This window comes from Camponotus vicinus, unplaced genomic scaffold, assembly GCF_025532165.1.
Source record: "Camponotus vicinus isolate PSW18456_S1 unplaced genomic scaffold, iyCamVici1.0 SCAF_6, whole genome shotgun sequence".
Lineage (NCBI taxonomy): Eukaryota > Metazoa > Arthropoda > Insecta > Hymenoptera > Formicidae > Camponotus > Camponotus vicinus.
The window spans coordinates 16,180,235-16,195,653 of record NW_028141978.1 but is presented as its reverse complement, the minus strand read 5'-3'; the positions used below and the strand labels follow the sequence as shown (position 1 = coordinate 16,195,653).

The following is a 15,419-nucleotide window of genomic DNA, read 5'->3' as shown; positions in this document are numbered from 1 at the left end:
GGAGGAATAAATCCACATTTATTCAAGTTATAAAAGAAAAGAAACAAAAGGTGAAATAAATAAAGAAATCTTAAATCTATATAAATCATTTATTTATTCGCATTCCCTCCTGAATCCTCTCTCGAAGAGCACAACAGACCTTCAATCTCTCGGCGTCCCAGGGTATAGCCGGCCTAGCAGGTTGCCCTAAAACAAATTGAGAGATTAATTGCGTCCAACTGGGAAAGTAAGACTTCCAGGCCAGTCCTGAGGAACTGGGGACGTAACAATATCTACTTCTGTGAACTTTGTTATCAAGGTGTACAATCTTCTTCACTAAGATCTCAACTTCCTCTATTATCTTCTCATTTCTTTTCTCTGGGACCACACCACGTTGAACCCCACTGTATCAACTGTCGTCGAACTCTTACTACTCTGAGACCTTTGCATGAGTGCTCTATCTGTATTAGGAATATCATTGAACTTTTATTTATACTACCTCTGTGTAATAATGCTTAATAATGTCTCAAACACCCCCCAATGCTGTGTGTATTAAATTACATGGGTATCTTCACTTGCACAACCATAGCCACTATTGTTGCGCCTGCTATTGTATGCTGCATACTACTTGTAACTCTCGATTTTTTCTCCCAGTGGATTCTCACATTATATCTGTTGCCCCACATCCCTACAGAACTATCTGCTCATATTGTCAGCGACCCATAACCATAATAAGGCCTTTAGCTAATTGTTCTGTCTGCACACGAAACATTGCCGAAATATTTAGAGCCACTAATTCTTCCAATCTTGCTATTAGTGAGAATGAAAGCCCAAATTAAAACCTTTTAAATTAAAATGCAACCTATTGAGTACGCTGATACCTTATCCCATGTAATACACAAAGAATTTAACGGATATATTTCTTCAAGACATAATCTGTATTACTGCGTCTCGTGCAAATCACAAGCAGACCATGAACTTTACTATATAAATTACCATAGTATATCTGAATCCTTCCCCGACATCACGGTGTCTAAATGTTGCATATGTGCTCGCAATGTGTCTAGTGTAACTCCTATAATAGATTGTAGGAGATGTTTCTTATACTATTTGGAAGGAGAACGTATACGAGAATCTCGCAGAATATCTGATTAAATGGATTTCCTGCCAAATGTAATACCCGAAGAAGACCTATACACATTGTCCCACTTGTTACATGTCGAATTAGAAGGATATATCTGCTCCCATAATGATCGGTATTACTGTCGTTCATGTGAAATGTTCGAAACTAGAGAACTTCAGCCCATAATATACCACATTGTTACATGTTTTCCCCCAGCTTCTTTGTATGGCTTTAGATGTCATATGTGTAATTTATTACTATCTCTCATAACTCCCCTGTCGGACTGCAGGAGATGTTTTCTATATTATTTACAAGGAGAACAAGCTCAAGAATTTCGATTAAACAGGAATTGTTGATTAAACCATAATGAGCAACGTAAATAATACGCCTTGCAATCACGACATCCATAACTTGTTACAATACTTCCCAAATATCTGCAAAGCAGAATGTAAAAAAATAATATTCTATAAGAAACACACTAAGAAGAACCGTAACCCGGTTCGTATATGTTGTGCATGTTGCAAAATTCGTCAATTTCGAGTTAAACCTGACCTGATAGTATGCCACTGGGTAACTTCCGGTGAAATAAATTTCTCTAAATGTGAATATTGTCTAGCTCCTCTAGATACCACTCGCTCTATTTTTCAATGTTCTGAATGCATATTTTCCTACTTTGAAAGGGCAATATATGAGAGGAACCATGGAAGAAACATAAATAATCTAACTGCTTTTGCTTTTTGCAGGTGTTACGTCCTATTTTAGCGTTTATTCAACGACTCTGCAGGGCTTACCGTGCATGGACGAACAAGGTTGTATCTCTCAATTTCTTTTTCAGGGCAACCTGCTAGGCCGGCTATACCCTGGGACGCCGTGAGATTCAGGATCTTGTTAACGCTTCTTATTAGAGATAAATCAAGGTTGACAAATAAATAAATGGATTTGTATCATAATTTTCTATTTCTTTTTATTTCATTCCCTTATCCATATACATTAGATGCAGATATAATAATAATTTTTCCGTTGATATTAATGTTATATTAATTTTATAGGTCTACAATAGTATCGAGGAATTCCTCGCTGCTCAAATAGTCGAGGAGTTGATTTACCTCAAAGTCTGTAAAACTCTCGTCGCTCGGAGAGATGTCTATGGGCTCAAAATCTGCTTCTCCAAAAGCAAGCGGAGAAGAATTCGGGGTAAAAGGGCCTGAGAATGAGTCAGGAGTTCGTGGAGGGCTCGGCGGCGGTGAAGTCTGGACTTGTTGGTCCCTTGTCGCAGGGATTTCTCCGTTGCGCTCCCAGGCGCGGAGCAGTCCTAGCGGGATCCCGTTCGTAGGATTGTTTAAATCGACAATTATTGTCGATGCGTCGCTTGAGCTGTCTGAATGGGTTGTTTCAGTAATGTCTTCCTCCTCAGCTTCCTCGCCAGCTGATATCGCTGGGCTGTTGTCGTTGTCGCTGATTTCTGGGTTAAATTCAGGGGGCAAGGGGGCGAAGGACAGATCGAAGAGGGTATCTTCGCGATCGTTGGCGGCGTGTACAATATTAGGAGGGATATTATCCCTGTCTACAAATAATTGTCGTACAACGGAGGGACGATCTCGGAGCAATCGTTGTCTATATATTTCTCGGCGAGCTACGCCTGCGTTTCGCAGAGGGAATTCGCGACGAGTTATGGGATCTGGACGTCGGGTGTTGACCATCTATTAATAAGAAAAAGGTTCGAAATCCGATATGATATAATATTTCAATTAATTTTCCCGAAAATTATTATTATTACTTACGATGTCGCAAGAAAAAAAAGGGGTCACCTGTCAAAAATGAAAGTATCGTGTGAATAATATGTCACACACCCGCATATGCACAGTGGAAGAGAAAGTAGATAATTAAATAAGTTTATTTTATTTCTCTCTCTGGATACTAAATTGTGATTTGAAAATCATTAATAAATTTTCGTTGTTAATCATGCCTTTATATTTCAAATTGTGTGTATAGACATAAAGTAAGAAGAGGATTATAGGATATGTCATTGAAATGACAGATTATCAATGCAGCTGGCTCAGTATATTATAAAATTTTCATATAAGCCTCAGCCAGTGTATCGTTACTAATCTCTGGGATGGATCTCGTATCTTGAAATCAAGGCTAGATTCAACCTGACGTGATTTACGTCAGGCAGCTCCAAAATTAAAGGACAACTTCCATCATCAGTGACGCAGCTTCAGGATAATTGTCAATTAACCGGGCTTAAGTTGTATCTTTGCCTAATCAAACGTCGATGTGACAGGAGGCCGCTAATTTTTTATTTGCCTCACCAGCACCAAGTCAAAAGGAAACCTCTATCATTGGAATATGTTCCTCAAGATAATTGCCTTTTCGCTGTGCTTAAATTAGGTTTGTCCTGCTGAAGCAGGTTCTTACTAATTACTGTCAATCGAGTCGTCTTATCAAAGAGATAGGTCCCATGAAAGACTTCCAATTCGAAGTATGATTTAAATAAATGGTGTGTATGGATATGGGAATATGAATGGTTGAAGGTAAGAATTAAAAATATAGAAAATGACAGTCAAGTAGCATGCGACTGTGTAGGTTATTAATTATTAATAAGTACTAGGAAGCAAAGAAAATTTTAATTGGTTTAAGATGTACTTACCAGATGATGAAGTTCTTGATGTGTAAGGATGACTGCTCTCCGTCGGAGACCGATTGCCTCGGCGAGGTCCCTGAAGAGAGGTCAGGAGCCGTTGAAGAATAACTGGCAGAAGACCGAAGTTGAATTTGAAATTTACTTTTATTTTAAAGTATACTCGAGTACAATATTTGACGGCTCTAAGATGCTTCCTTCCTTGTAGAGAGCTGGTGGTCAGATGATAGGTGATGTTGTCTAAAGAGCGTCGGGTCAAATGCACGGAAGACTGAGCTGCGCTCCCTGAGGTACCCTCTGATCCCTACTTTGTTCCAGGAGTCAGTGGTAGGGAAACGGGAGCTCTAAGCGTAGGTTGCTTGGCTGCTATTTGCTGCTCTAGCTGCCCTTTGTTACGTCCCCAGTTCCTCAGGACTGGTCTGGAAGTCTTACTTTCCCAGTTGGACGCAATTAATCTCTCAATTTATTTTAGGGCAACCTGCTAGGCCGGCTATACCCTGGGACGCCGAGAGATTGAAGGTCTATTGTGCTTGTAGAGAGGATTCAGGAGGGAGTGAGAATAAATATATGTATTTGTAAGCAAAATCTTTGTTTATTTTCCTTCTTTATTTATTTCCTTTCTTATTTTCTTCTATCCTTTACAAGCTGGATTAATGTTGGTATTTATTAATTAATTAAATTGCGGTTATTCCAAGATTTTTCGAGTGAGGGGGTCGTTGAAGCCCAAAGAAACGGTTGAGATTTCAGCTAAAGTATAGTCTGAGAAGAATAAATTGTATTAGTATTATATTAATAATGGATTACCGACCCGGGGTAATTATCGACTCACGAAAATTACCGACCGATGGTAATGTGGAGTTCTGTTTTACCGACCGATGGTAACTTTAGTTTGCCGACCGTCGGTAATGTAGATTTCGGTTTTACCGACCGATGGTAATGTAGATTTCTGTTTTACCGACCGATGGTAACATCGTTTTTGCCGACCGTCGGTAATGTAGATTTATGTTTTACCGACCGTCGGTAATGTGGATTTCTGTTTTATCGACCGATGGTAACTTTAGTTTACCAACCGTCGGTAATGTAGATTTCGGTTTTACCGACCGATGGTAACTTTATCGACCGACGGTAATTTATATAATTTTGTTAAATTATTAGGTTAGCCTTGTTTTTAAATTGCGATTTGAATATCTAAAGTCGGTTTGCTGAAAATCGAAGAGGCTTGAGGAGGAATAAGGAGATTGGATACTTTAATAATGTATCCACCTGTCAAACGTCTGGCTTAGTATTAACCTTATAATGTCAGGTTATAATAAATGAAAGTACTTAAATAATAATTGAAATTATCAAAAGCTAAGCCAGTGCATCATCACTAATTTCTGGGATGTATCTCGTGTCTTGAAATCAAGGCAAGATTCAATGTGACGGTTGCGTCAATCAGCTCCAAAATTAAAAGACAATCTCATGAAAATTGTCAATTAACCGGGCCGAAATTGTATCTTCGCCTAATCAAACGTCGATTGACAGGACACTCTAGTTCCGTTTTCCAGGAATGGTCAACAGCTCCAAGAAAAAAAGGAAATTTCCCTGAGGATAATTGCCTTTTTCACTGCGCCGCGCCTTGAGCAATATTCTGCCGAAGCAGCCTCGCTTTATTCACTGTCAATCGAGTCGTCTTATCAAGGAGATAAGTCCCAGTAAAAGTCTTCCAATTTGAAGTAATATTTAAATAAATTGAATAACTGGATTAAGGAATACGGGTAATCAAAGGTAAGGTTCCCGAATTGTCGCGCACTGTTTCACTGAATTTAGTTGTTAGTAGTAAGTTGAAATGAAATTGAATTAAGAATTTAGATGAATAACATTCATCTAAGTATTTACCAAGAGCTGCTGTATTCTAATGTGTGGATGCTGCTTCCTTCCACTGGATGCCGTCTACCTCGGTGATGGCTCAGGAAGAGGGTTGCAGTCAAGCAATGAAGTCTCTCGGTGTGTAAGGATGATTCCTCTCTGCTGGAGAACGACTGCCTCGGCGAGGTCCCTGAAGAGAGGTCCGGAGCCGTTGGAGAATAAGTGGCAGGAGACCCAGATTATAAGCTCGAAGACACTTTATTTTAAAGTATACTTGAATATAATAGAATATAATATTTGGCGGCTCTGATGTATGGAGATGTCTTCTTGAGAGCGCTGAGTCAAATGCCAGTAGTTGTTAAGTGTTGAAAACGTTGGGCCAAATGCGAGGAGGACCGCTCTGCACGGGTTTATATAGGCGTCGGTCCCTACTTTTCGTGCTGGGTCTGATGGTGGAGGATGTGCGCCTCAGGCGTGGGCGGCGCGATCGCTCATTGGTTCCCTTCTCCGGCTGGTTGCGCGCGCCGCTGGTGCAAGCGTGGGGAAGATGCGCGCGCTGCTGGGCGTTGCCGCAGGAATTGGGCGTAACTTGAGTTGTAGGTGGCACGACTCTTCTGATTTAGAGTGGGGGCGACGGAGCGGTCAGTATAGAATCGGCTATACTGGTACATTGTCTTTTGACATATAATTTTTTATAATAATTACTTGACTATCAGAATTTCTTTGCAGTTCACATGCATATATTTTCTAATGTAGAATTTTAAGCTCTAACTGTAGAAATGTCAACGGAGTTTCTAGCATGTTCCGTTCGAAAGTTCATTCTTTTCTTTTATGTATTATTATATAAAAATGCTTTTAAATATTATTAATAAATTCTGATATCATAATTATTATAATTACAATTCTTTTAACATCTGAAAATATATATATATTTATGATTACGCAGTGGGATATAGATATATGTATATATATATATAATATATCTATATGAATATAATTATTGTTAACAAATTCTCGTTTTAGCATGCAATAATTTATTTTATATCACGGTGGGATATAATTAAAAGAGTAATATAAATTAATTTTATTTCATGGCGCAATAAAGTATTGCGGCTATTTTATATATGCATATAATTAATTCACGGTGGAATAAAATAATGTAAATTAATTGTTTTTAATAAATTATTGCAGCTATTTCACGCGGTGTGATATAAGTGAACATAATTTTAATTTACGGCGGAATAAAGACTATTAATTAACTATTTCAACATGTTATGCAACAATTTTTATTCTTTGATTTTAACTTTTAATACTTATAACCGTTAGGTTTTTGAATTAATAAATTAATAAAAATTATTGCATATGCTTAATATTAACATTTAACAATAATTTCGTTTGTCTCTTAATAATAATTAATTATTTCATCATGTTGCATTATGTTGCGCAATAATATTCGAACGGAATATTCTTTAGATTTAACTTTTAATAATTATAACTGTTAGGTTTTTGAATTAATAAATTAATAAAAATTATTGCATATGCTTAATATTAACATTTAACAATAATTTCGTTTGTCTCTTAATAATAATTAATTATTTCATCATGTTGCATTATGTTGCGCAATAATATTCGAACGGAATATTCTTTAGATTTAACTTTTAATAATTATAACTGTTAGGTTTTTGAATTAATAAATTAATAAAAATTATTGCATATGCTTAATATTAACATTTAACAATAATTTCGTTTGTCTCTTAATAATAATTAATTATTTCATCATGTTGCGCAATAATATTCGAACGGAATATTCTAGAATATTCCGGAGCTTGGAATGCGGAGAGCTAGGCATTTCTGAGAATTGCGATCGATCGGCGCTTCTGAGAAATGCGTTGCATTTAGCCTTGAGCACTTTTTAGCGACTTATAATATTGCATACGTAAAATCATATTTAAAACTTTAGTTATAAAATTGGTAATAGTGAAGTTTTCATAATTATGCATATATGTATCGACTCAGCTTTTTGTGCTCTTTAAGTAAAAATTATAACGAGATTTATATCTATATTATTTTTTGAGTTAATAAGAAATCAAAGATTTTTGATATAGTCTATGCCTTAAAATAATGAGATATATGTATAGTCGGTGCTGAGACGTGTACAAATATATATATATATATGTATATATAACTTAATAAAAATCCTTTGAATTTTAATTTTTAACTTTTTTAGTATCAGGATAATATACCAATAAAAGAGGTATACTTTTATATGTCGGTAAGGTTAGCAACATTATTATCTTCAATCGGTAAAGTAGGAAATGACTTTATCTTCAGTCGGTAACGTCGGTAACTGTGTTATCATGCGTCGGTAACTTTTGTGTCGGTAATTTTTGCTCGGTCGGTAAGGTAGAAAACTTCCTTATCAACCGTCGGTAATTTTTGTGCGGGTGACATTACCTGCTGTTGGTAAAGTAGGGAATTACTTTACCATTCGTCGGTAACTTTTCTGTCGGTAATTTTTTCTCTGTCGGTAAAGTAGGAATTTATTTTATCGACTGTCGGTAACTTTTGTGTGGGTGATTTTGCCTATTGTCGGTAAAGTAGGTAATTTTTATGCGGATGATACTATATGTGGGCAAATACTTAAAATTATTTCTATCATTCCTAAGTGAGGTTATGTTATGTATAGCTAGCTTCTTAACAAAGAAAGATTATTTTCGGAGATATTGACAATATTATATCGCGCGGCGGAATGATATTGATGTACTATAAGTATTGGTGATATTACATTGCGCGGTGAGATTTTATAACAAGAAATATTGATACTAATATATCGTGCGGTGAGATTTTAGTTAACAATATTAATTATATAGACAATGATATGTAACGCGGTGTGATTAAGATTGATATGTTCATCGATGGGATTACAGTTTAAAGATTATAGAGGCAAATTTTGCGTATTTGAATAAGAAATAAAATTTTTGTTGCGGGACGTAACACCTTCCTTTTGGCGCATGTTGTGACGTAGGAGTTGCGCTTTTGCGTGGAGGGGGAATGGGCTATTCGTGCGTTGGTTTGTTAATTTATAAAATTTTACAATAGTTTTTAGCTACCAGAATTCTCGTTATTTGTATACATTTTCTAATGTAGAATCTTAAATCTCCTTTAGGAAATGCGAAAGAAATGTGAACGGTTCTTCTAGCATGCTCCGTTCAAAAGCTGTCTTAAAATTCCGCTTATAATAAATTTTTATAATTAGTAAATTCTGGTGTCATAAACTATTATAATTACAATCATTTTATAATACACATATAGATATATATATATATATGTGTGGATATATATATATATATATATAGTAGCTTAACATAGAAGAAATAATTGTTAATAATAATTAGGTGGTATAGAAGTGTTCTAATTATTACGGTTCGATATATCGAATTAATTCTTTTGTAGCGGATGGCCGTAATACCAGGCGGTCGTGCCGGGTCTATTATCTTATCGCTAAATGAGCCCATGTACAACTGTACTGAATGAAGCTCGGAGGATCGCTTATCTCTTGGTGAATAATTTTATTCTTATATTATTTTATAGGACGATTTAATAATTTTGCTTGCAACAATTCATGTAGCTCTGCTACTTATTAGGTAGGATATATACATATATATATATTGGTTGTAAGATTTTATAGTTATAGTTTTTTATTGTCTTGTCAAATTTATTTTATAATAATTTAGTGTGTATTAATATTTTCATGTCAAAAAAAAATAAGAGTTTATTTGAACCTTATTACTTCTTAATTTTTTATTAAACATCCAGGCTCATTTGGCGTATGATTATATATATATATATATATATATATATATATTCTTTTAACAATTTTATAATCCTATGAATATTGCGCTCGCAATAAAAAGTGCTTCTTATAATATTCGATTATTCTCGAGTCCTCTTTGTCTCTAGACTCGGGCGCGTATGTTGAGACATAATGGAAGATAAGATTATTGGCACGCGCCAACCGATAACGCACTGCGTTCGGCTTAGCCTTAGCCTTTGGCACATATAAGAAGATTTATAATTCAGCTCGATTATTCGTACGTACTAAACCATGTTTTACTAAATTTTATAAGATTGTACATTTGTTGGATTTCAATTTTATGTTCTAATCCTTTTAATTTATTTTGACATATCTTTTACGTCGTTAAATTTATGTTTTATTGTCGGTTATATTGTTCTTATAATTCGCCTTTTAAATTTCGTATGTATATGTGTAACGTATTCTCCTACAATTTACAACTTAATAACTTAGTAAAACATATTACAATATATATATTTATTAATAACCATTCGTGTTAATGGTCAAAGCAAAAGGTCGGTCCGAAATTTATTTCACGCCTTGATTTTAAAAGAATATTATTTTTAAGTCCCCTTGGTCTGAAGTCTAATGCATGAACGCCGTAAGTATCAAGGGAGATAAGATACATTGACGCGTGTCAGTAGATAACGCACCGCACATCCTTAGCCTTGACCGCCTGACCGACTTATTAATTCACGCATATAAAATCATATTTTATTCGCATTTACCTATAGTTTTAGGTTTGTCGTTAATAAAGAAAGAAAATTATTGTATTTAGGTAGCTAGAGTACATATGCTTGTATGAATAATTAAAGCACTTAAGCTAACGGATATTCCTTGGATAATATACAGGGTGACCCATTTTAACTTAGGCAGCCAAATAACTCGAAAAATAAGCAAGATAGAGAAAAATGTTTTAGACAAAAGTTGTATGGTTTTGAGGGTGCCATAAGATGGTATCATTGGTTTGACCTTGAAGAGTCATTTGAAGGTCACGTGAAGGTCACTTCAATTTTTTTAAATGGAATACCCTATATATTTTTGTACATTCTTGTAGCTTATTTCGAGAGCTTTCCAAAACACTATAATTAAGTACCTTTCCGTTAAGTACTTTTTGAGTTATGATGCTTGAAATAATTTCTTAATTTTACATAAACCGTAAAATATCTTGTAAAATATTCATTTTTCGATTATCTTACCTTAATACTTTTATGTACAAAATAATGAGAGGAATCAATTGGTGTAAAGAAAACACATAGTTGTTTTTAAGAAAAAATATGGAATTGTTAATTGCAAATTACATATTTTTTCTTCGAAACAACTATGTGTTTTCTTTACACCAATTGATTCCTCTCATTATTTTGTACATAAAAGTATTAAGGTAAGATAATCGAAAAATGAATATTTTACAAGATATTTTACGGTTTATGTAAAATTAAGAAATTATTTCAAGCATCATAACTCAAAAAGTACTTAACGGAAAGGTACTTAATTATAGTGTTTTGGAAAGCTCTCGAAATAAGCTACAAGAATGTACAAAAATATATAGGATGTTCCATTTAAAAAAATTGAAGTGACCTTCACGTGACCTTCAAATGACTCTTCAAGGTCAAACCAATGATACCATCTTATGGCCCCCTCGAAACCATACAACTTTTGTCTAAAACATTTTTCTCTATCTTGCTCATTTTTCGAGTTATTTGGCTGCCTAAGTTAAAATGGGTCACCCTGTATATATATATATATACTTAAAGTATATAAGAATATATTTCATGTTTTTTATGACTACAAATTTTGTGTGTCCAACTCACCTTGTTATTTTTATTAATAATTATATATATATATATTAATAACAAGGGTGATAAGTTGGTCTGAGCTTGTTTCGCGATTTAATTCTCATTAATTCTTGCATACGGGATTACGTATAGCGCTGTCTCTCTCGCTCGCGCGGGCCGACCGATAGTTCGGTCTCTCTCACTTTCACGTACTACCTATTGAGGTCTCGCGTATAAGTCTCGATCGGTTTAACCATTCGATTATGCTTTATTATATGTTAGAGAAGGCTTAGTAAGTATTGTTGGCGTTATTATTTACTATTAATCGATTTATTAAAATATGATTTTCCTTTATGTAGGGTTTTATATATGTATATATATATACATATAATTGGAAAGGCACAAGCCTATGGGTTTTCCGTAGATAATGGGTGTACGAAGTGAGCCTCTTTTAATTATTCAATAGGGCTGCCACGCAAAACATCTATACGGTAAGTATATTTGTTTATATATATATATATATATGAATTTTTATATTTGTAATTGAGTAATGTATTTTGAATATGAATTCACGTGTAGGTTATTGTTGAAATGTATTTCTAAGGAAATTTTACTAATAAATATATTTCATTTTTCTGTATAGCGTGTTCGTTAGGTGATGAAAATACTGAGACACCCGGTGGACAACCGAGTGAGGCTATGTTTATAGGGTGACTTATTATTCTGCATGCAGAAAGAGTTATGTATAAAAATTTTATTCTTACTGAATTTTTCCTTTTGTAGTTATTATTTAATTTAATATATTTGTTGTTAAAATTGAGTGTATTAATATTTGATTTATCATACTTATTTTACTATTTGATTTTCTTCATTACTATATGATTATACACATCTGTAAAATATTATACCTTTTTAATTACATTAATACATTAGTTTTGATTAACTAAAAATTTTTATAATGATAATAGATTTTGTATGGATTAATGTTTTTATGTATTTTATGTCAAGTTAATTTTTCATACGGCCAGATATTATTGGATTGTTATTTTCAGCTGCTAGGACTTGGAATTCTTGCTACTTATTTATGACGAACTGTCTTATATCGTTGGGAAGAGGATATATATATATATATATATATATATATTTATAGGGTTATAAAAAGTGTGTAAGTATGAATTATATTTTAAATGGGTTACTCAATAATTCTTATAGTAACTCTTCTTATACTTTTATTATAATTTTCAGATATCAAGACTCTGAGAAAAATTACTTTCTAATAGTGAATATATATATATATATATAGTATTTTAAGCTTTGTGCCGACAAAGTGTCGATTTTTAATAGTTTAAAACGAGCAACAAATTCTTTGAGTTACTTTTCTCTTGTACAAATGAATTTCATCGTTTGCAGATACTTATGATATGTTGGTTCTAATTAAATAATGTAATTTTTACAAAATGTTTTTACACTGTTTTGGAGCACAAAATTAATTTTATAAATTTTCTTTTATTATTGATAATTTTTTTTATTAATCTTTTATATTAATATTCCTTCTGTTTAGACTTGCTTTCAGGATATTTGTTGGCATTTTTGCCAACAGGTTATGTCTCGATTCATCCAAATATTAATTTAATTATATTTCTCCCAGGTTTCAAAATTTGCAATAGCCGCATCCCACTTACGGCAGTCCAGTTACATCGTCCATCGAAGTGATCCGTATAGGGCGATAAGATCAATCGTTAAAAGATTTTAGGTAAGTATTATTTTATAATTAAAAGTGTTTTTACTTAGTCTTTAAATAAATTGTTTCTAATATTATTTTATAATTTCCAGGAGAAGGGTTATGTTTTATGAGGTGCTTGATTGGTCCATAAATATTTCTGTATATTATTGTAAAGGGAATTTTATGGGATTTTACAGTGTAGTAAGTATAGGTACTTATATGAACGTATTTTCCGTTACGATATTTTTGCTCTAACAATATAAATTGCTTGAATTTAAAAATAGAATTTTAAATTGTCTTCTTTTTGACTAAAGGAATTAATTATTATAGTATTTTATATAACAGTTATGTTCACTTTTCTGTAATTAATTTAAAATGTATAATTATTTTGCATGCATGATTACTGCAGGTGTAATATAGTATATTTTCCTAGATTTTTGGTTACATATATATATATTAATAGATATTTGAAATGATAAATTTTCTGCTAACTTTCATATAATGATTTATATGAATTTTGTCGCGAACGCTTTTTAACACAGTTTGCATTATTCAAAATAATTTTAATAACACGATTTCAAATCTATTTCTTTCCTGAATAAAGTTGAAATATATTAATTTTATTCGATTAACATATTTCTGTAAATCCAGCTATTCGGTTGGCACTGGTAGTTTGCTAGTTTTTTAGTTATATAGGATAACTAGATAATATGAATATCGGCAAATTATATATAATATATATAGTGATATGAATTTATAGTGAATATATGTAATATTTAAAAATTATATAAGATGATAAATTCTTGATGTTATACTACAAAGTAATGTTTAAAATTTTTTTGTTGCGGGACGTAACACCTCCCCCCTAATAAGAACAAAATCCACTTGTTTTCGGAGGATTTTGGTCTAGGGAGATTAGATATCTTCATTTAAAGTGTTTAAGCGGTCTCTTAAGTTTGTATATGATGTAGGCATATTTACGTTTTTGGCGTTTTCCTCGGGGCAAGGTCTCATCGTCCTTGGAGGTTTGGCTGGAGGAAGTTGTTGAGTGATTACTTCCGGAGGCGCAGTGGGATCGATGTTGGAGGTTTGAAGGTTCGTTCCCCTGCCAGGTGATTGATCGTCTCGGTTATCATCTCCAGATTTCTTAGAAGATTCTCGTGCCAGATGGAGTAGCAGGTTTGCAAGAGAGCTCCACAGGGCTCCGATTAAATAAAGGCTGCAACCATATACAGTATGGAGAGCGTATCCATGGATGACTGTGTCGATAACAAGCTTGACTAAGCGGATGATCATGAAGATTCCGACAAGTCCTGCTGTGGCTGATCCAAAGTTTATGAATCCTTTCCAGATCCGTGAGGCTGTGCTTTCGACAATTTTATTTAGAGAATTTTCATCCAGCAAATTATATACTGAGATTCCTTCAGTGTTCATGGAGTGGCCAGTTAGTCCTCTAGCAACGGCATTGAGTAAAGCTGGCTTTTCGGCTGGGAACATAATATGATTTCTTAGCTTTTCTATGTCCTTTTCGGAGTAGATTCCACTGGTAGCTAAGGATCCCGGAGTGAGGTATCTCCAGGTTAGAGCAGCCATAGGTTTTAGCTGTTGAGGTGGTAGCTGTCTAACCTGAATACTAGGGGTGAGTTGGACCCATGTATCCTCGATTCTGTACAGCGTAGGAAGTTCTACACTGCATTCTCTTTCGTTACCGATTTTGGTGATGATTCTTGACTTGGGTGTAAGAAAGAGAGAATGATTGCGCACCGTGACAGGAAGTTCAGCATAACATTCCTCCGTTTTTCTGACCATTACTTCAACAGGGATACATTTGACTACTTGTACAGCTTCTCCTGTGGTAACAGCCATATATCCTGGTCCTTTCATTAATCGATAGGCAAATTCATCTGGTTGGAGTGTAGCGAAAGACAAGGCATTGGTAATCACTTGTCTTTCTAGTTCACATTTTTGCAAGATGACATTATTGTAAAGAGAAGTCATCTGTTGTTTGACGTGTTTTTCTATATACACGAACTTGGAGTTCATGTATGTAAAGATGTCAAGATTGTTGACTGGGATGATTCCTCGATTAGCGAAGGTATTTCCTGGTTTTGCTTCCAGGATAAATAATTTCGGATGCTCGGTGCGTAAGAGAGTGTATCCGCATAGAGGCAATTCTGTAGTTTTCATTAAAGCGAAGGTGATTTCTTGTGTTACTAGGCTGTAGATGACTGGAGCGTTGACATCAGAGTGATCTTTGGAAATTTTATTTGCAGGTCCTTCGTAAAGAACATCGTATTGTTGGAAATTACAAGTAGTAGTGGGTATTGGTTTCCAATAAGTATACCCACCGTCAGCGTCTAGGCAAAAGCTGTCAATGAGATCACATATAGTTCCAGATTTTAGTTTGATCTTCCCAGTGTTTAACTGTATGGGAACATAGGAAGATCTTAATGATATTTTTACAGCTGTGTTACGTC

General features: G+C 34.2%; 1 protein-coding gene across 1 annotated transcript in view; it reads right to left on the bottom strand.

The window, feature by feature from the left end:
- Positions 1–2,145: 2,145 nt before the first annotated feature.
- LOC145973717 (uncharacterized) overlaps positions 2,146–15,419 on the bottom strand; it is a 59,728-nt gene continuing 46,454 nt past the window's right edge. Inside the window, exons 2-4 of the mRNA XM_083103296.1 lie at positions 13,924–15,366; positions 3,753–3,822; positions 2,146–2,666 (exon numbers count right to left, since the gene is read on the bottom strand). Coding sequence (XP_082959422.1) covers positions 2,146–2,666; positions 3,753–3,822; positions 13,924–15,366 — 2,034 coding nt within the window. The remainder of the gene's footprint in view (positions 2,667–3,752; positions 3,823–13,923; positions 15,367–15,419) is intronic.